Source organism: Chrysemys picta, chromosome 10, assembly GCF_011386835.1.
Source record: "Chrysemys picta bellii isolate R12L10 chromosome 10, ASM1138683v2, whole genome shotgun sequence".
Taxonomy (NCBI): Eukaryota; Metazoa; Chordata; order Testudines; family Emydidae; genus Chrysemys; species Chrysemys picta.
This window is the reverse complement of record NC_088800.1, coordinates 35,096,123-35,117,654: the sequence shown is the minus strand read 5'-3', so window position 1 is coordinate 35,117,654 and position 21,532 is coordinate 35,096,123. Positions and strand designations below refer to the sequence as shown.

The window sequence follows — 21,532 nt, the reverse complement described above, 5'->3', positions numbered from 1 at the left end:
TTCAAGTGTCCGCTACACAAATAATCACTGCTAAAAGGGCCTGAGGGGCAGGGTGGTGTGCCAGTTGGAAATGGAGCCATAGGATCTGCACTTTTGTGACCACAAATGCCTGTAGATGGGTAAATTCCACCCTTCCCTAGTTCCTCAGGTTTTATGCAGGGAGGACTGAATTATACCAGTAATGTTTCAGACGGGACTGAACCAAGACCACAGACCTAAATACTCAAAATTTTGAGGAAGATCGGATTTAGATCCAGACCCTATTTGCATTACCAAAGCCCCAGGTACGAATTCTTCCTCTTTGTTCTGGCCCTGAACTTTGAGGCTTGGGCTCATCTGTGCCTAATAATAATTGCCCCTTGTTAACTTGAAACTGAGATGTTTTCCCCCAATTCTTTGTTCAGACATAGAGCATTTAGTTAGTGTGCACTGGACTGGTGGCATTGATTTTAAAAAGAACAACAGAACAAGGGAACTTGGGGAGAAAATATATGTCTAGAGAATTAAATGGACTTTACAAACACTTGCATTGTAAGAGGAAAAAAACAGGTAAAGCCAAATTTGGACTGTTAATCTTGGCACCACTGGCTAGTTTTATGACTTGTAAGTAGCCTGGAGGACACACAGCAGTTACATGTATTTATTCAGCATACAAAATTTGAAAAATGTCACATTGCAATGAAATTTTATACTGTATTTCACTGATGCTGACTGGGAACTGAGTGCTGCATGCCCACAGGGACATCACTTGAAGAAGGTCATTGACAATGTACCAACTCAAGAGGAGCTGCCACAGTGTCAATGAGAGAGTCTCCTATACATTAAAGGCTGCATGTCAGGCATCACTTGACTAATCAAGTGTATCAGTTTGAGCAATTTTAGTATCCGGTACCCCGGCAGTTGAGCATGTCCTCTGAAATAATAGACAGCATTCTAATTCCTAACTCAGTTTAAAAAAAAACCTCCTTTGTAAATTTCTCCGTGTAGATTCATTGTTTTTTTCCTTACAGTAGGAAATGCTGCAACTATACATGGAAACCTGGTAGAGAGAATGGATCAGCTACAAGGGATGGGAGCAGGCATGAGGACTCTGTAGAGGCTGTAGTTTTATAGGCTGCTTGTGCCTCCACTTTCTTTACAGTTGTACAGTGGAGACTTGCAAACTGCTGTCCTAGAACTCAAAGGCAGCTGAGGATGCTATACAATCCCAGCGGCTCCTGAGAGAGGATGAGGCAGTGGAATGTTTGTCACTGTAGCCGTAGAGTCCCTGCACCCTTTCTTTTTTCCCCCACAGCGTGTGGCATTTTGGGATGGTGGCAAGGGAGTAAGTGGGTGGCTTGCTGGTGGGAATTGAACTGTGGATGTAGGTGAGAGAGCAGATGGATGGAAGAGCCGGTAAACAGTTAAACCGTTAGAAAACTAGCAGAGAACAAGGGATCTCTGACAATACCGATGGCTCAAAGGACTATGTTAGCAATCCTCCTCCTTTCCACCCCAATCCCCACTTTAATAACCACTTCTGCCCCAGTGATCCCCTGCTACCACAAAGGCCTCACAGAGCCATAGGCAGCCAGCTGTACATCTATTCCAGGGCAAGGCTGGCCCCATCTGGCCTCCGGGCAGCATACAGATGATTTAATGCTGGCCCCTCTGGTGGTGCTTTGATTGCAGGTTGAGTGAGCCACAGAATCCTCTCTTTCCGGAGGGAAGAGTCTGTAGAAAGAGTCTTGCAGTGCTCAGACTGAAGTGCTCCTGATAAGGCATGCCCTGAAGTGATGGGCTTCCTTCCAGTCTCTCACTGAAAGCCATCTGGCTCATAGCTTCTGACCCTGAGCCTTGCAGCTGATCGCTTCCATATTTAAATCCTCTGTTGTGCAACACTGATACAAATGCATGTGCAGTCGCAGGTAGGGTGATCAGATGAGAGATGTGAAATATCGGAGTGGGAGGGTGCCAGCAGAGCAAAAAAAACAAAAAACCTCAAGAGCCAGCGGCGGAGTTAAAAAAAAAAAAAAGAAAGAAAGAAAGAAAAGCCAGAGCACAGGAAAAATTGGTGGGGTCTGAGCACCCACCGGCAGCTCCACGCCCCACTCCCCGCCCTCCAACAGCTCACCTCTGCTCCGCCTCCACCTCCCCTGAGCTGGCTGCCGCATTCTGCTTCTTCCCCTCCTCCAGCACTTGCGCCGCCATACAGCTGATTAGCGCAAGCCTGGGAGGGAGGGGTGAGGAGGAGGAATGCGGTGTGCTTGGGGAAGAGACAGGGCCAGGGCGGGGATTTGGGGCAGTGAAGGGGCGGGGCTGGGGGTGGGGCAAGGGTGGGAATTTGGGGAGGGATCCAATGGGGGAGGGAAGGGGCGGAGTTGGGGGGGGGGGGCGCGAGCCCCCTCTGCCTGTGCGCCGGAGCGCAAAATATCGGGACAATTCGCGTCCAGACCGAATATCGGTTGGGATGCGGGACAAACAAGTAAATATCAGGACTGTCCCGATAAAATCGGGACATCTGGTCACCCTAGTCTCAGGGCCAAGAGGAGGCTGCATGCTGTGTTTTCTCAGTGGTTTCTCTTAGAGTCACCATGTAATGCCTATAGGAAATGAAACAGACAGTTCCCAGGAGCCTCTTCTAAGCAAGCCAGGCTGCATTCTGAACTTGAGGAGTCGCCTTTATCTGCTGCTTTATTGTTTGATCATTAAGAGACATTCAGCAGCTTCACAAGTCTTTGGTTACACTATCAGCAGAGATGGTTGAAAAGTTCAGGATTCAGGCATGAGGATGAATCCGGCATAGGGTCGGGGTTCATGAGATTTCTGCTGTCTGATCTGCATCCAAACTGGAAAATAGTTTCCTTCTGTTTTAAATGGAACCTGGAACACACATTGATGGGCATGTTCAAAGGTGGAAGCTGAGCGTTCACACTCCAGGAAATTCATCTGGCTATGTTTTTGAGACTGTGGGAACATGAGTATGATGCATCATTAGTATTGTTTCTGGCAGCTGTGCCTACCTTACTGCCTGTTTGCATTATTTTTTGTAGCTGGATTTGGTATGTTTAATTATCCACTGAAATAAGGGAATTATATTATTACTAACCACAGCAAAGCATACTGCCGGCACCTGTTGGACAACTGATCCTACCCTCTCCTGTTAGTGCATCTCTGTCCCAAACTGCACACATCCTCCCCAGTCTCACCTTGGAGCTCCTATTGAAATGCAATGACCAATCTTGCTGAATCTCACAAAACTTTCTTAGTGGCAATAAGATGTAAATGTGCATTGAATAGGGACTAGTGCTCAGAGTTTGTATGCTCATGATAGACAGGGTGGATAGTAAGTTGACTGGCAACTTCCATTTCATTGACTAAAGATCAAGTTCTATTCTAGGTTTTCAGTGGTAATGAAGCTTTTTATTTAACAGATGACACCTGCTGCACCTTCTGTGTACAATATAGTAGCATTCCATTGGACTGGTTCTTTGACACTGTATAAGGTCTTATGAAACATTGGGTGGCCAGCTGCTCCCCCTTCTCTGCCGTCACCAAACCATGGTGCAATACTTAGCTCTGACACTTCTTGTACTGTATATACTGTGGCATGAGTGTATCATCACTACACAGAATGTCTCAAAAAATCCTTGACTGCTTTTGGGCCTAGGACTGCTATTCTACATACTCAGTCATATGCATCTCAGATTAGTATGGCCCTTGTCATTTTTTCAATGCACATTTTGTGGAAGGTATCATTTGCCCCTTAAAGAGAGAGAAATTGGCATTGTTGTGGCTTGCCTTTTCTAAGTTACCATTTGGATGCCTCTGTATATCCCCTTGTTACCTTCATTATTTCTTGTATTGTCTTGACTGGTTCTCAGGGTCTGGACCTGATCTGTTTATACAACAGAAGGCATGTATTAGAGGTCTTCATTACCTTACTCCTCCTGTGTGCTCTGTATCCTGGTCATACTTGAGTCTTATACTGAACTCTGTGTTCTCAGTTGTTTACCCTTGGTTTTGAAAATCTGTGCAAGTGTATTTTTAATATGAGGCACTCAGATTCAACCCCCAGTGGGGTAGGGATCTACTTCACAAACTACCATCACAATAGGGAGACCAAGAACTGAATGGGTCACTGAGACTAAACAGCTCTCTCTGATGGTCCCTTCAGAACCCGGGCTGGAGCCTGCTATTCGATAGCAGTACAGCAGAAGCTTGCAATTCTTACATCTGCGGTCTGATTGCAAAGCTTCCAGTGTTTTTGCTCTGCCTTTGCTTGCAATCTCCAAGGGCTCAATCATGAACTCCTCATGGTAAGGAGAAACCATAGGGTTGCCGGTACCTCTCCCACATACATGGGCAGAGAGTGGGCAGGCAGGGGTGGAGAAAGGGCGTAGCCAAGACTCCATCCTTTCAACTCACTGACTAGCATAACTGAATGGGTACAGAGGGGGAAACTGGGACCCTGCCCTGTTTATGGGGCAGTGTAACAAGCTAGCCTTCTCCCCAGCTCACATAGGATCCACTGCCCCACACAGTCTTTTCCCAAGCAATTTTATTTTCCTAATATAGGCTAAATGAACAAAATCAGTTTCTCAGCTGACTCTGGGCTACCGTTCCCAGGGGATTCTCCCTCTTTTCTCAGTCTTCTCTGCTTCAGGGCTTCCTGCAGGAATCTTCCATGCTCTGCTTACTGAGCACTGATACCCAGGGCTTTCTTCTTGGGGGCTCTTTTTCCCCACCACCTTGCCTCCCCAGAGAGCCTGGCAACCTCTGCTGGGGAATTCCTGCCGCACCTGCTTCTTGCAGATCCTTGGCTCTGACTCTGTCTCCCTGGATGGGCCACCCCTACTTTGCCACACTGTTCAGCTTCTTTGGCTTCAAAGAAGGCTTCCTTTGAGTGCCTCGCACACTAAGCCAGTCTGGAACCACCTTACCCAGCTCTGGGGTCCCATGGAAAAGGCCTTCAAAAATGTCTCCAGGACCACTCAGTCCATAATTTTCTTTATGGAACTAGTCTCTAGGCATAACCACTGGGCAGCCAGGTCCACTACCCCTGTTCATGCCCTCCACGGGAATGACTCAGCCCCAAAATAGTGCTGATATGCCTCCAGGGTCAGTCCCAATCTGTCTAAGATAGCAGCCTTCACCACATGATAGGAGCGCCTGCTTATTGCTCAACACTTGGTAGGCTGCCAGCCCCTCACCTGTCAAACCGTGCTATGTGGGATGCCCCAGTGAATTCTTCCCAATCCGCTGCACTGGGCACTAACTGGAAGGTACATAGCGTGGCCTTTGCATCTTCCCCCGACCCCAGCTTTGCCAGTCCAGGGATCAGCCAGCTCAAGCTACCCTAGGGTGACCAGGTGTCCGGTTTTTGACTGGAACACCCAGTCGAAAAGGGACCTGGCGGCTCCAGTCCGCACTGCCAACCAGGCCGTTAAAAGTCCGGTTGGCAGTGCTGCGGAGCTAAGGCTAGTCCCTACCTGTCCTGGCTCCGTGCTGCACCACTGACCGAGAGCCACCAGAGGTAAGCCCGTGCCCCAACCCCCTGTCCCAGCCCTGAGCCCCCCCAAACCCAGAGCCCCCTCCTGGACCCCAAACCCCACATCCCCAGCCCTACCCCAGAGCTTGTACCCCCAGATGGAGCCCTCTCCCCACCTGCTCCCCAACCCCCTTCCCCAGCCTGGAGTCCCCTCCCACAACTTGAACCCCTCATTTCTGGCCCCACCCCAGAGCCCACACCTCCAGTTAGAGCCCTCACCCCTCCCACACTCCAACCCCCACCCCAGCCCAGTGAAAGTGAGTGAGGATGTGGGAGAGCGAGCCAACGAGGGAGAGGAAATGTAGTGAGCGGCAGGCAGGGCCTCAGGAAAGGGGGCATGGCCTCGGAGAAGGGTCAGGGCTAAGGTGTTCGGTTTTGTGCGATTAGACAGTTGGCAACCCTAAGCTATCCTCTCTAATACCAACTAAATTCCCCAGAGTCTCTTGGGCCAGCCACTTCTGTAACCATTCTTCTTGCTAGAAATGAGCCTCTTGCCACTGCTGTTGAATGGCAAATGTGCCTCCTGCTGTTTCTGGAGGCTGTCCATTAACTGAAGGAGCCTGGGCTGGAGCTGTTTCCGTTTCTGCTGCCACTGTGCCCTTACCAACAGTTTTATCGCCTCCTCCACCTTGCCTGGTCACCCAAACTGGGTGGGGTATCAGTCAGTGTGCAGAGGCTTCAATCTCCCGTCAGTTCCAGAGGCCAATTGTCTGCCCACAGTTTCCATCACATTTAACAAGCCGGTCTTCTCCCCAGCTCACAGAGACCCCACTGCCACACCTGGAGTCTTGCCTCCCGTCCAGGGGATTCTGCCAGCCTGCCTATTGCTCCTGATTCTTGCAGCTCCCTGGCTCTCCCTCACCGGGCCTCACTAGGCCCAGATACACTCTTTTAAACCTAACTGGGATCAGCTGAACAGTCATAGGTGCATTGGCCCTGCTCCTTCTTAAAGGGGCCAGTCATCCTGTGACAGGCAGCTCAACTATGTGCGGCCCATTACTCGGACTGGATTATCTAGGGTTACCATTCGTCCGGATTCCCCCGGACATGTCTGGCTTTTTGAGCTAAAAATAGCATCTGGGGGGAATTTGTAAATGTCCGGACTCCCCCCCCCCCCCCACCCCCCATGCAGAGCGCGCGCGGCTAACAGGGCAGCCGGCCGGATGGTGCCACTTACATGGGGCTCCGACAGCCAGAGAGAGCCCCTCCTCTGCCTCCCCTGCAGCAGAGATCACTCCCTCCTTCCCTGCATTCGCAGATCGCCTCCAGCAGTCTGGAGCTCCTCCACTGCTGCCCAGCGTGCCGGGACGAACGGCTCAGGCCGTTCCTGAGCAAGTTCACAGAGACGTTAGGCGAAGGCCAACAACAAGGGGGCCAGGGGGTCGGAGAAGGGGCAGGGAGGTTTTGGAGGGGGCAGTCAAGAGACGGGGGTGGGGGTCGGGAATTCGGGGGGGGCTTTCTGGGGGAGGCGTGGATAAGGTTTTGGGCAGTCAGGATACAGGTAGGGGATAGGGTCCTGGGGGGCAGTTAGGGTGGGGGGGGGGTCTTAGGAGGGGGTAGTTAGGGGACAAGGAACAGGGAGGCTTAGGTAGGGGGTGGGGTTCTGGAGGGCAGCTAGGACCAGGGGTCCCAGGAGGGGGCAGTCAGGGGACAAGGAGCGAGGGGGTTGGGAGCGAGGGGGGGGCTGTCATGGGGCAGGAGTGGGGAGAGGGATTGGAGCAGTCAGGGGACAGGGAGTAGAGGGGTTTAGATAGGTCGCGAGTTCTGGGGGGGGCTGTCAGGGGGTGGGGAGTGGTTGGATGGGGTGTGGGAGTCCCAGGGGTCTGTCTGGGGGTGGGGGTGTGGATAAGGGTTGGGGCAGTCAGGGTACAGGTAGGGGGTAGGGTTCTAGGGGGCCAGTTAGGATGGGGGGAGGGTCTCAGGAGGGGGCAGTCAGGGGACAAGAGGCAGGGAGGCTTAGGTAGGGGGTGGAGTCCTGGGGGGCAGTTAGGGGCAGGGGTCCCAGGAGGGGGCAGTCAGGGGACAAGGAGCGGGGGGAGGGTCGGGGGTTCTGAGGGGGGTGGGAAGTGGGAGGGGCAGGGGCAGGGCTAGGGCAGGACGGGGGTGGGGCTAGGGTGGGGCTCCTCCCGTCCTCTTTTTTACTTGCTGAAATATGGTAACCCTAGATTATCAAATTACAGTCCAAACCCTAAATCCATGTAAAAATTACTCTGACTAATCCCTTAGGTAACAATACACCTACGACAGCGAGGCATTTCTCTGTGTGGGCTAACACACAGGAAAGACAGCAATTTGCCCTAAGAAGCATTGCCTTTGATTTTCCCCAACATTAAATGTTTGTTTATTCATTGATCTCAATTATTTCTGGTGTAACAATCTTGATTGGCCATTCCAAATATTTACGGCTCACTGAAAGGAACAATATTTCCTGTGTCTGGACTGAATTTATCTCAGACTCCATTTATGGCCTCTGGTTCTCTTGCCTAATCAGTGCCACAGGCCGTAATGGTCCTGTAAGTGGCAACTATCTTCATAATATTGGAGTGTGGTAGTAAAACATTTTTTCTCTTTATAAAAATGCTCCTGTGAAGGTCTCCAGATCTATGGAGGAAATACCTACCCAACCATGTACAGATACAGCCACATTTTCAAAGATACCACTGATTTTGTGTGCCTCCATTTTCTGATACCCAATTTGAGACACACATTAGCCCTTGTTTTTAGAAATGCCTGAGCACCCATTGACTTCCGCTGTAGTTTTGGGTGGTCAGCATCTCTGAAAATTAGGCCCAAAGGATCTCAATAACTGAGGCATCCAAAATCCATGGCCACTTCTGAAAATTGTGGTCTTCTTGAACCTGGTGTTCAGAGATCCTAAGTGCCTGCAGTTTTCAGTGACTTCTACTGAGTCTATGGGCATTCAACATCTCTGAATATCTAGCCCAAAGTATTTCAAGTTTGGCACTTAATGTCTGATCCCTTTTGAATATGCTGGTTATACTGGTTTCATCTACTGATCTAGTATCAGTGACAAAGGATCCCTCCTCCTATCTCTCACCTCCCTCCCCCTCCAAGAAAGCAAATCCTTCAGGTGATTAGAGTCAAGACTCCTGGATTCTGTTCCTGACACTTCCACTGGTTCATTGTGTGGCCTGTGGTAAGTCTCATAATTTCTGTCTCACTTTCTTGTTCTGCAAAATTGGGACCCCACTTGTGAAACACTTTGAGAACCTCATTATCATTAAAATGAAGCCAATTGCATAATTAAACAGGTGATGGTTATATCATCCCCACGCTGCCTGTTGGGAAAACGGTGAAGGCCAGTTTTATATTCAGATACAGGAGGGTGTTTTTAAATATTTGCTCTTGCATGTACAACCAACCATGGATTTTTTTTAAGCCATGCTACACTGCTATGCACTTGTACATGTAGTACAGTCATTATCTTTGGCACAAGGACCCAGCATTTGTTCTGATACCGGCTCAAAGTCACTATGCTATGAGTGAACTTTTTCTCTCTCATTTCTCCCTTTGCAAACCTTTATTTAATGACACTGTGTGGGTTTAATCTCCTAGAGACAGTCTGCCAAGCTTTGTATTGCTGTCAAGGAAATGAAGATGCAGTAAAGTGTATTGCCTGATTTGCACTCCTGTGTTGAGGAAATGATTTTTTTTTTTAATACTTTGAGAAAACTCAACTATAATCACTGACCAGGGCAGAGGAAATATGCATTCTTGGCTACTATCCCAGAAGCTGAATAAGTTGTAAATGATAGTGACAGTTGCTAGTTCAGAAAATTTGATCCCACTGGGTTTATTTCACTCAAAAATGTTATCATTAAGAGCCTGCTTGTAGCTTAATGGAAGCATTAGCACTCTGAACTGGCACTGGATAAGTGTTCTGTTCTACAAGACTGGTTACGTTTTCCACAGGAAATTGTTTTATAAATCATCATGGAAGCTTAAACTTATTTTAAGGCCTGAGGATGATACACAGCGTAGCAATTTGAAACGGGTCTTGAGAAAAACATGATATTAGCAACACACCAGAGCTGCCAAAACCAGACAGGGAAACAATAGAGAGGATAAAAAGTATATATGCTGATGGGAGATGTACCATCTCTGAACCTTCATCATCTGCCTTCATCCATTGGAAGCAGAACAGTCTGCACCTTGGGCCCAATCCTGTGTGAGGTTGAGGGCTCACAAGAGGCACTTAGCATCTCACAGAATCTGTCCTACAATGCAGATTTTTCAGATCTTAAGATGTAAGACTAACGCTGGTCAGGGACCTGGGGGAGCAGGAGGGCTATTGCAGAAAAGTTTGAAAAAATGGGGGCGGAAACATTATTGTCGTTTAAAAAAAAACAAAAACTCTAAAATTAAAAACTTTTTTTTTTTTTTTTTGACAAAAGTTGAGTTTTCTCCCTGGAAACCAGATGCTTTCTGTGCAAAATTTAGTTTACTCAAAACCCCGTTTTCCATCAAAAACAGTTGTGATGGAAAATTTTTGACCAGCCCTAACAAAAATGCTTTCACAAGCAATAGATGGGTTTTCTGTGTTCATGGAAGCTGCAGGTTCTGGGCACCTGGATTTTAGAGTGCTAAGGGGGATTGGGGTTAGGGAAGTTACTAGACACGCTAGCCCTAGAGTTTTAACTGAAACTGGTTTAACACCCCTTTTTTCAAAACCCAATAATTTGGAAGCTCTTTGATAAATGCAATCTGTATTTTACAGTCTCCAGGCTAACGGTCCAGATTGTGATGCACCATATCTGCCTGTGCCATAGATTTAGATTTTTAAGGCCAGAAGAGACCATTTTGATCATCTAGTCAGAGCTGCTGCATAACACCCATAGGGCTTCCTTGAATTAATTCCTGCTTCAAATCCAATAGCTGTGATTGAGCTAGAGCATATCTTTTAGGAAAATATCCAAACTTGATTTTAAAAATTCTGGAATCCACTATAGCCCTTGATAAATTGTCCCAGTGGTTCATTACCCTAACTGTTAAAATTCTGCTCTTTACTTCTAGTTTGAATTTGTTTAGCTTCAGTGGCACCAAGGTAAATGCCTTACCAGAAGCATCTAGACAGACATGGTGGATGTGGTATCATTTATTGGACCAACTTCTGTCAACATTGTTACCTTTATCAAGCAAATATGATATCAAGCTAGTTTGACATGATCTATTTTCCATAAACCCATGTTGACTGGCATTCATTATATTATCCTCCTTTCATTCTTTATTAATTGAGTCCCATATCAGCCATTCAATTCTTTTACTTGGGATCGATGTAGTCCAATAGATCTATAGTAATTCAAGTCACCTTGGTTACCCTTTTAAGCTATTTGTCACAACATTAACTTTCTTCCAATCCGCTGGAACGTCCCCAGTTTTAAGAGTTATTAAAAATCAATATTAGTGGTCCAGTGAGCTCCTGAGCCAGCTCTTTTAAAAACTCTTGGATGTAGGTTAACTGGACCTGCTGATTTGAAAATGTCTAACTTTAGTAGTTACTGTCTAGCATTTCCTTAGCTACTGTTGGAGTGGAAAATATTTCATCTTCAATTGATATGAATATATCATCTGGCTTTTTCCAAAATATTCTTGTCAGAATAGAAATATTTATTGAACATTTCTGCCTTTTCTGCATTACAATTGTCAGTTCTACTAGTTCCAGCCAGTAATGGACCAATACCATTGTTAGGGTTCCTTTTTTTCCTGATACACTGAAAATTTCCTTCTGACTGTCCTTAACTCTGTTGGCAGTAGATTCTCCATGTGTCCTTTTGCATCTCTTATTGGTTTTCTACAGTTTCTAGCTTATAATTCATATTCATTGCTATCAATTTCCTCTTTTTTCATTTGTTATATTGTTTTTAATTTTTATTTTTGCTTTCACTGCCTCTAAGCCAGCCTCTTTTTTTAATTATTATGGCCTTCTTTCCCAATTCTGGAATTGTGGCTTTTTGAGTATCTAGTAAAATGTTCTTAAACAGCTCTCAATTATCATTCATATTTTTCTGTTTAAATTCTTTCTCCCATTTGATTTGGCTCATAATTATTTTCAGCTTTGTGAAATTTGCCCTTTTAAAGCAACCAGGGGTACGCATAAATTAAAATGTCATACAGACAATTACTTGTTTATACTGATCTATGTACTGAAATGTAAGTACAATATTGATATATCAATTGATTTATTTTATAATAATATGGTAAAAATGAGAAAGTAAGCAATTTTTCAGTAATAGTGTGTGGTGACACTTTTGTATTTTTATGTCTGATTTTGTAAGCAAGTAGCTTTTAAGTGAGGTGAAAGTGAGACAAATCAGACTCCTGAAAGGGATACAGTAGTCTAGAAAGATTGAGAGACACTGTTTTAAAGCACCAAGTATATATATTACTGGTTGGGGATTTATTCTGTTTGCACATAACAAATGCAATCAAGTCATGATGACTTTCACCTAAGCAAGCACTAACTTTTAATTCTGTGATCACTTCCTCTTTATCTGTCAAGAGGTCTAATATTGAATTCTCCCATGTTGGATGCAACACTTTTGGAATTAAAAAAATGTCATCTATAATATTCCAGGTGGTGGGTGGGGAAATTGTACTGGCACCATGAAACCTCTAGTTAGTACAGATCATTCAGGTTTAAGTCCTCCATGATAATGCAACTTTTTTTTCCTACACATTTTAGATCGGTGCTTAAAGTGCCAGTCATCCTGTTCCCTAGTGTGATTAGGTGCTCAGTAGCAGACACCAATTAGTATCCAATCTTGTTCTTTATATGAAGCACAAGATCATTTGTTTGTGAGTTGTCAGTGATTTGGAAACAGGTAATGCCATTTTTTATGAGTACCACTTCCCGTCCCCTTTATTCCACTCAATGCTTCCTAAATCGGTCATAACCATTGATTGTAACATTCTAATCATATGACTCTTCCCACCCAGTTTCAGTAATACCAACTAGATCAAATTAAAGTTCATAAATGAGCAATTCCAATTCCTCTTGTTTATTACCCAGGCTTCTGGCTTTGGGATATAGGCAATTTAAATAATTTCTTCTCTTCAGTGGTTGAATAAGTTTGTTCTTGACATCAGGATTTTCTACTACATGAGGTTTAATTTGTTCCTACTTTTCATCCTCCTGTTTAGTTGTTAGTCTAATGCCCTTGCGGATATTCTACCCAGACTGTCCTCTAGAAGGTTGGTTCTTCTTCTTCTGAATGGAGGCCATCCAAACTACACAGCCCCTTCTGGTCCATCTTCTATGGGTAATGTTCCACCAAATCAAAACTTTCGCCCTTATATCACTTACCCAGCCAGCACTTTGTTTTCAGAATCTTCACAACCAGTGTTCCATTGCTTGCCATCACAGTACTGAATGTAGAACTGTATTGAGAAAGAAAGCCTTTCACATTCCCTCTCTAAATTCCCCTGTTTACTGCTCCTATTCACCTGCTGAATTCACTGGCAACTGACTTCTGTACTAAGCTTTGCTACTTAGCTCCACACCCTCGCTACCAGCAGGGATTAACCACTCAATACACTTCAAACATAGGGCTGATGACAGATCCAGAGGTCCCAATCACACAATCCTCACAGAAACACAAACAGACCTGTCTCACCTGGCCTTTCAGGTAAAATGTTCTGAAGCTGCAGAGGACCTACTGGGCCAAATTAAGCACTGGTATTAGCAGGCCTTCCCCCCGTGAGGTCAGTGCAGTTCCATCTATCTTATTCCAGGACTGAATTTGGCTCCCTGAACAGATATTTCTGGGAATATGGACATTCCCTCTCCCCCCCCCCCCCCCAAAAAAAAAAAAAAAAACCCCACAGGCCTTGACAGGACAGGACTTGTCCTACAGATAACTAGCAAGTACAAACGCAGAGTCCAGCCCTGGATCTTAACCATCCCAGGGAATGGAAGTCCAGATGTCATTTCAGAACTTGAGCATGATGCTAAGGCTCCATCAGCCTCAGGTCTCAGTAACTTGCTTATATTCTGCCAATGTCGTATGAACTCCAGAATGAGTTTGCATTCTTCTTGTCTTTCTGTTTGAGAGAGATTCAGGTGGCAACATTCAAATCCAGTACTAGGGTCTTGATTCAGTTCAGCACAAAGATTGAAGCCATTTGCAAATTTCTGGTCTGAATCAGAGCTTGAATATAAGATACCCCTGAATTCCATAGGTCTTGGTTTGTAACTCCACCCTCCACCCCCTACAGCACCATAATTATGAATGAATCAGTTACTCTACTGTATATACTATATTCTGGAATAAATTCTTCTCTGTTTCACTGGTATAAATCCAGATCAACACTACTGAAATCAGCAGAGTTTTCCAGATTTGCATGAGTGTATCTGAGAGCAGAATTTGAGTTTATAAACACAAGAGAGTGTTAGACATCGCAGTGTTCCTTGCTGAGAGACTAATGAAATCTTCCAGCGTTAGGGAAGCATTCTAACCTGGCTGACCTTGTCATCCATTCATGTGCATAGCTCTGTAGTCTAGTTTACAGCCAGAACTGGAACCAAAAGTCTCTTTAATTAAAATCTCTAAAGAACAGCTTGGTAGACTGAGCCTTGGGTTAGTGGTTTTGAAGAACTTCTGGAGGTCAACTGCAATACATTGGAAAGGGGCTCTAGAAATCATAGTTGTGACACTATTGGACTAAATCGCTACTGCTATGTTACTCCATAACTGAAGCTGCTTTGATTGTATCTTGAAGAACATATTACCATCCTGTGTTTACTTAGCTTTATTGCAAGGAGAAAGGAAAATATGACACTACTACTGGGAAATGCATCTAATTTTTTCTTATGGTACATTGAGGTTTTGAGTTTGAACTTGTGCTCTGTGATGCTTTCTATCCATTCCCCCTCTATAAATGTGTCCCTGTAAAGCCAGGCTTCCAGAGTTGTTCATCCACGATAACATGGTGAAAATCTTTTTAAAGGGCAGTACTTTCCCTCCTCAGAATAGCATCACTATGCCCCAAGTACTGACATTTAACACACAGATTGAGTAGTTGGGTTTCTCTCTGGAGGCCGAGAGAAAGAATCTCTTCCCAGGCCATTTCATGGCCATTAGTAAACAGTGTAGCCTAGTGTATAAAAGCACTGGACTGAAAGTCAGGAGACCTGGGTGTCACTGGCCTGCTGGGTCTTAAGCATGCCACGTCACTTCTCTGTGCCTCAGTTTCCCCCTCTGTAAAATGTGAATAATGATACTGACCTCCTTTGTAAAGTGCTTTGAGATCTGCTGATAAAAAGTGCTATATAAGAGCTAGATATTATTACTACTGTCCTGAGGCTGCAGAAGCTTCCTAGTGTAGTGGTGAATCCACCAGCTCTGTTCCTGCACCTCCCCTGGCCCATGCATGATTGGCAGGGAAGTAGGAGCAATGCAGTGTACAAGGAGATCCTGCAGAGCTTGGATCTATGCCTCCCAAAATCTTGTCCCTTCCTTCTCCCCCTCCCAACCCACACAGTCTGTGGCCCTCTGCACCTGTTGAAGAAGGGCAAGGGTTTGAACAAGACAGAGCACCTCTCGAACCTCTTTATTAGCTATGCCATCAGAAAGCTAGAGGCAGTGATGTACCAGGCTATACCTCTATGTGCCATATGTTTAATCGTCAATAGCTCTGGTAGCTTCTTGCTTTGTGGAGTTGTGTAATGTTTAGTGGCAAATAAGTTAACATGGTGTCCTGTAGTCTAGCCACAGTAGGCAATACCAGCCCCACCCAATGCTGAATATTAGTCACCTAAAGCAGGGGTCTCAAACTCAGTTTACCTTAGGGCCAGTGCCAGTCCTCAAATCCTCCCGGCGGGCCAACAATGTGACTGAAGATGGTGTTCAGGAAAGAAAACATTTATATTGTATTTTTTATTTCGAATTTCTTAGAAATAATAAAACTGTCACACAACGTTATACAATTCTTCGCCTGCCAGCGTTTTTAGTGTTTGCCAGACACCTGGCAACGCTTCAGTTCTGTCAGTTTGGTGATGTTTGGCCTCAGTGACTGAGCAGTTGAAACCTTCAGGATTGCAGCAAGGTGTGCATCAGATAGTTGTGTTCGGTATTTTGACTTGTTTATATTCATTGTGGAAAAAAAGTGGCGCTGCCTCCATGACTGACTCTGCCCGGCAACTAATGATGCTGCCTCCATGGCTGACTCTGCCCGTCCACTAGTGATGGTATCTCTGTCCCTCTCCCACAGCCAATGGGAGTTGTGGGGGGCAGCATCTGCAGCAGACATTGCGAGCAGCATGGCTGCATGCGTCTCTCCTCCATGGGCTACAATGGGGAGGTTCTCGGGCCACAGATGGCCAGCGGGCTGGGACTTTGAGACCCCAACCTAAGGGATCTAACCAATAATGATCTCCTGAGATTGCCCCAAATAAAAACTTCTCCACATTCAGCAGAACTGCCAGAACATCCCCACCAGCCCCAAACACACACAACACTAAGCAAAGAGGAGACCAGGTAACAGTCTTTCCTGCCATATCTCCAGTGACTTAGTGAAATTGTACCTGGGATGAATCCAGCCCATTGTTTCTTGACTGAGCTGCAGAAAGAGGAAAGGCAATGTAACATCCGACACAGCTTTTCCTAGAAGTTCCTCCTTCCAGCAGGTAGAAAAATAGTGTCGTACTGCGGTGTTCTGGGTCTCCATGCTGGCAGTCATTAATGACCAAGGCCTCAGTTCAGCAAAGCACTTTAGCACCTGTTTGAGCAAAATAGGATTTCAACACATGCTTAAGTCCTTTTTTGAAGAAGTAAATTAGCCACTACAATTAAATGCATGCAATTTGCACATTGACACCCCTCATCTGATAAATAATGATAGGGTTACCATATTTCAGCAAGAAAAAAAGAGGACGGGAGGAGCCCCGCCCTAGCCCCGCCCCTGCCCCTCCCACTTCCCGCCCCCCCAGAACCCCCAACCCTCCCCCCGTTCCTTGTCCCCTGACTGCCCCCTCCTGGGACCCCTGCCCCTAACTGCCCCCCAGGACTCCACTCCCTATCTAAGCCTCCCTGCCTCTTGTCCCCTGACTGCCCCAACCCTTATCCACACCCCCACCCCCAGACAGACCCCTGGGACTCCCACGCCCCATCCAACCACTCCCCACCCCCTGACAGCCCCCCCCAGAACTCCCAACCCATCTAAACCCCTCTGCTCCCTGTCCCCTGACTGCTCCGATCCCTCTCCACACTCCTGCCCCCTGACAGCCCCCCCAGAACTCCCAACCCATCTAAACCCCTCTGCTCCCTGTCCCCTGACTGCTCCGATCCATCTCCCCACCCCTGCCACCTGACAGCCCCCCCCAGAACTCCCAAACACTCCCCCCCTGCTCCTTGTCCCCTGACTGCCCCCTCCTGGGACCCCTGCTCCTAACTGCCCTCCAGAACCCCACCCCCTACCTAAGACTCCCTGTTCCTTGTCCCCTAACTGCCCCCTCCTAAGACCCCCCCCAACTGCCCCCCAGGACCCTACCCCCTACCTGTACCCTCACTGCCCAAAACTTTCTCCACTCCCCCCAAAAAGCCCCCCCCGTTTCTTGACCTCCACCTCCAGAACCTTCCTGCCCCCTGACCTCCTTACCCTGCTGCTCAGAACAGAGTGTTGGGCTCTGTGCAGCCGAGCCGGACACGTGGCTGAGCTCCCCTGCACAACAAAACCCGGTCTGGCCCTGCACAGTGCTGCTGGACTGGGCTGCAAGGGAGCTGCTGGCTCAGAATGCAGGGCGGATCCGGCTCCTCTACAGCTGCTCCTGAGTCCAGCCCGGGACTTCCCTGCAGCCCTCCCAGCCACTCGCTCTGCTAATCCCGGACATTGTGAGTGCTTTACAAATTCCCCCCGGACGCTATTTTTAGCACACAAAAGGAGGACATGTCCGGGGAAATCCGGACATATGGTAACCCTAATAATGAGTTAGATCCAAACTGAAACAGCAGATCTCAAAACCTTCTGCCACTGAACTCTCAATAACCAAGGCTAAGCTTTCTACTTGGGCCCATCTCTGAGAGACCAAACTCCCCCTGTATCTAGACAGGTCCAAGTTTTGGAAGAGTTCATACCTGAATCTCAGCTTCCTTCCCCAGGGCCATCTCTAGATAAACTATTGTTTTGTGCCATGAATTACCTTCCTGTCACACACTGATTGAAACTGGAAAGGGAACTCCCTACTGCAGAAGGTCGGCAAGTCAAATACTGTGTCTGGATTTTTAAAAGGGTGGAATAGTTTTGTGGCCAGCACTGCATCTCACTATCTTTCTATGGGGGTCATTTCTAAAACAATTGAAGATATTAGAGCTTCCAGTAAAACATCCTATTTTAAGTATAGGGAATATTTCTCAAACCAGTAGAAACTTTCAACATGGCAGACACTTCTTAATCCTGTCATCCATTCATCATTTTGGTACCTGATCCCTTTAGTTGTTAGGCACTCTAAGAGAAGTATAATCCAACCTTATGCTTCATGGTATAAACTGATTACCACAGGGTCAGGAAGGGATTTCCTTTTCACATATAACACTGTGTGGTTGGCACAGTTCACCTTCTTCTGCAACATCCATATTTGGATAAAGGGCATGGTGGACCAGTGATCAGATCCATCCCTTCCCACTTTTCTCCATTAAAATGGGCTCTTCGAGAAAATCCCTTGTATAATGACAAGTGTTGATACCGCTTAATCTCTTTTTTCTTTGCAGTACCTTCCACATAAGAATCTGAAGATGCTGGTATGAGCCACTGTTATCAGAAATGACTTGACATCAGTCCTGCCTCTCTGAATCTCAGGCACTTTGGGGGCTTTTGTCCTCTTATTATGGCTTCTTAGAACTTGGCAACAAGGACTGGAATCACTCTGGCCCATGGGGGAAAGACTCATCACTGATCTACAAGACCTTTGGGATGTCTACGTTTTTATCTTCAATGTTGTCCGACATGGCATTCTGGAAAAGGATGGTTGACTGGGTTTTTTAAACAAGAGAATACTATTAAATGTATTTCCCTGTAGTTTTTATATTTATGAAAATTTAATATTGTTCTTCAAAGCAAAAAAGAAAGACAGATATAAGCTATGGTGATTTTCCCAGAGGTTATTAATTGAAAGAAAGCACTGGCCTTAAAATAACGAGATGCCTCCACCATTCTGTTACACAGCTGGGGATCATGCATGGAAATAATTTGATTAAAATTTGCAGTCAAGATCAAGTTCAGGGTGTTGAAGACAACCACATACTGGGTTTGCCATTTAAGTCTGAAAAATGTCAGGTTGCTGGGTCTGGTGCTTAACCCTCAACCAATATTTTATGGATTATCATATCCTTATGAAACTTGAAGTATTTTGTATGACATCTGCATAAGTGATTCACTTCTTCCCAAGACCAACTTTAAATTGTGTCTTTGTTCTTCAAGGAGGTCTTGCCTTTTCTCATGTCTTGGGCTGATAATGTTGGATAGAAGAATACTGTCATCTGTAGCCCCAAGAAGCACAGGACCAGTACCAAGGACACAAAAAAGACATTTTAAAAACCAGCTATGCAATTTTTCTCATAAAATGCATGAATGCAGCTCTGTATTTCACTCTCCTACCCCTCCTGAAAATCAGCTTTGTCATTCCTTTTTTAAATTCCACTATTGGTTAGGTACTGGAGCATGACGACAATCATACTTGTATAACTGTTCTAACAGTCAATAGAAGGGCTCTGTCATTTACATGGCTTCTGTATCAAAGTCACCTACAATTAAAACATCTTACTGATTTATCATTCTTTGAGGATTTTTGTCCTGAGCTATAATATGAACATTAATTCCCTTTTCTGTCAGTATTTTCTTCCAATCAGTGTAATCTTAAATCTTTCAGGGAATATGTGACTGTCTGAAATTTCTGTTGCATATTGACCTAAAGAGCTCCTTAAAGAAGGAGAGAGGGGGAACCCAAGGGTAAAATGTTCAAAAATACTTAAGTGAGTTAGGCGCATGATTTCAGGTATAGTGGTGTCTATCTGGAGTAACTCCATTGGAATAAATTCACATATACACCAATATACCTGACGTCAACCTCTGCGCCTGGCTTGAGGAAAGCAGATGATCCTCTGCTGCAGTGCTTCCCGTCCTGCTTTGCCTCTTCTTATTTCTTTTATTTAGACATTTGCTGCTGTATGTTCTTCTGCTGCTTGATAGTCACAATTTCCTCTGTGTCAGCAGGTGTACGATGCTGCAGTCATCTGACTTCTCTGACACCTCTTGGAACTCCAGGACTATATCCTACCCATGGCTCCGCTCATCTGGAACCAGGCTCATACTCCTACTTCCTGTTGGCTGGCTCATCATGTCATTATGCATGCTAGAAGCATTGATGACACACTACCACTGGATGGCATCATAACACCATCTCCTGTCCTTTCTCAGAACAGAATTCTTCTACCAGGTCATTATTTAAACATTCCTCTGACATGTATGATTCACTATGGCCTGTATGAGACTACATTAAAAGAGGGAAATTGTTGTTTCAGTAGAGATATAGTACCACAGAGAGTTACATAGGAATGCTGTATCTGATTAGACCTATGATCCACCTAGTCTAGTATCTTGCCTCTTGGTACTGGACAGTACCAGGTGCTTTGAAGGCAAGTGCAAGAAAACTTGTACTGGACAATTTTATAGAAAAATGTGTCCATAGAAGTATTTTCTAACCCTCTGACATTTAGAGGTCAGGTTATGCCCCAATATATGAGAATTTATATCATACAATTATCCATATACAGCAACTCCTCGCTTAATGTTGTAGTTATGTCCTTAAAAAATACGACTTTAAGCAAAATGATATTAAGCAAATCCAATTTCCCCATAAGAATTAATGTAAATAGGGGAGGGTCAGGTTCCAGGGATTTTTTTTTCACCAGATACATTATATACATATACAGTATAATTTTTAAACAATTTTTTAAAAAAACAGCGTCCTACTGTACTCAGCAATGATGATTGTGAAGCTTGGTTGAGGTGGTGGAGTCAGAGGGTGAAAGAGGGTGGATCATCTGACTGCTCCTCTTGCTGTTCTTTCCAAAGTGCCAGGGGGTTTTCAACATCCAGCTTTGCCCCAGGCCTCGCCCCACTCCACCTCCAACCTGCTTCTTCCCGCCCCTGCTCCACCCCCGCCCACTAAGCGCGCCGTGTCCTCGCTCCTCCCCACAACCCCCCCCCCCCCCAGCCTCCTGAATGCTGTGAAACAGCTGATTGCTGCAGGCAGGAGGCACGGGGAGGGATGGGGGAGTTGCTGATCTGTGGGGCCACCAGCGGGCAGGAGGCACTGGTGGGGGTGGAGGGGAGCTGACGGGGGGGCTGCCGGCCCACCCTGGTTCCAAGCCCCATGGCCAAACAACATTATAAGCAAACATTGCACAACTTTAAACAAGCATGTCCTCTAATAGATCAGCAACGTAACAATGAAAGATTGTGTTAACCGGGATGACATTAAATGAGGAGTTATTGTAAATATATAATCCATTGTTGAATCTTATTAAGTTCTTGGCCACAATAATATCTAGTGGCAGTGCATTCCACAGGTTAATTATGCCAGTAAGTAAGTGTTTGTGTGTGTGTGTGTGTGTGTGTGTGTGTAATTTTACCAATTTAAATATGCTAACTTTCAATCTCATTGGATGTCCCCTGATTCTTTTATTATGAGAAAGGGTAAGTACAAGCACCCATTTTTTCTTCTCTGCGCCATTCATTATTTTCTATATATTTATCATGTCCCCTCTTACTTATTTCCTCTCTAAAGTCTGAGTCTTTCAATCTTTCCTCATACACAAATCTTTGCAAGCCTCTCATAATTTTTGTCATCTATCTCTAAACCCTTTTTATTTCTGCTATATCCTTTGAAGATATGGTGACTGAAACAAAACATATTATTCCAGGTGTGAGCAAACCATTGATTTGTATAATATTTTATAGAAATCCTAATATCTTGGTTACCTTTGA

At 45.6% G+C, this 21,532-nt stretch overlaps 1 protein-coding gene across 5 annotated transcripts in view; it reads left to right on the top strand.

The window, feature by feature from the left end:
• Positions 1 to 19,311, top strand: part of CIB2 (calcium and integrin binding family member 2) — a 117,271-nt gene extending 97,960 nt beyond the window's left edge. For all 5 annotated transcript variants that reach the window (XM_005294487.4, XM_065559556.1, XM_065559553.1 and 2 more), the window contains one exon: positions 18,256 to 19,311. In XM_005294487.4, the coding sequence (XP_005294544.1) occupies positions 18,256 to 18,277 (22 nt within the window). In that variant the 3' untranslated portion in view covers positions 18,278 to 19,311. The remainder of the gene's footprint in view (positions 1 to 18,255) is intronic.
• The last annotated feature ends 2,221 nt before the right edge of the window (positions 19,312 to 21,532 follow it).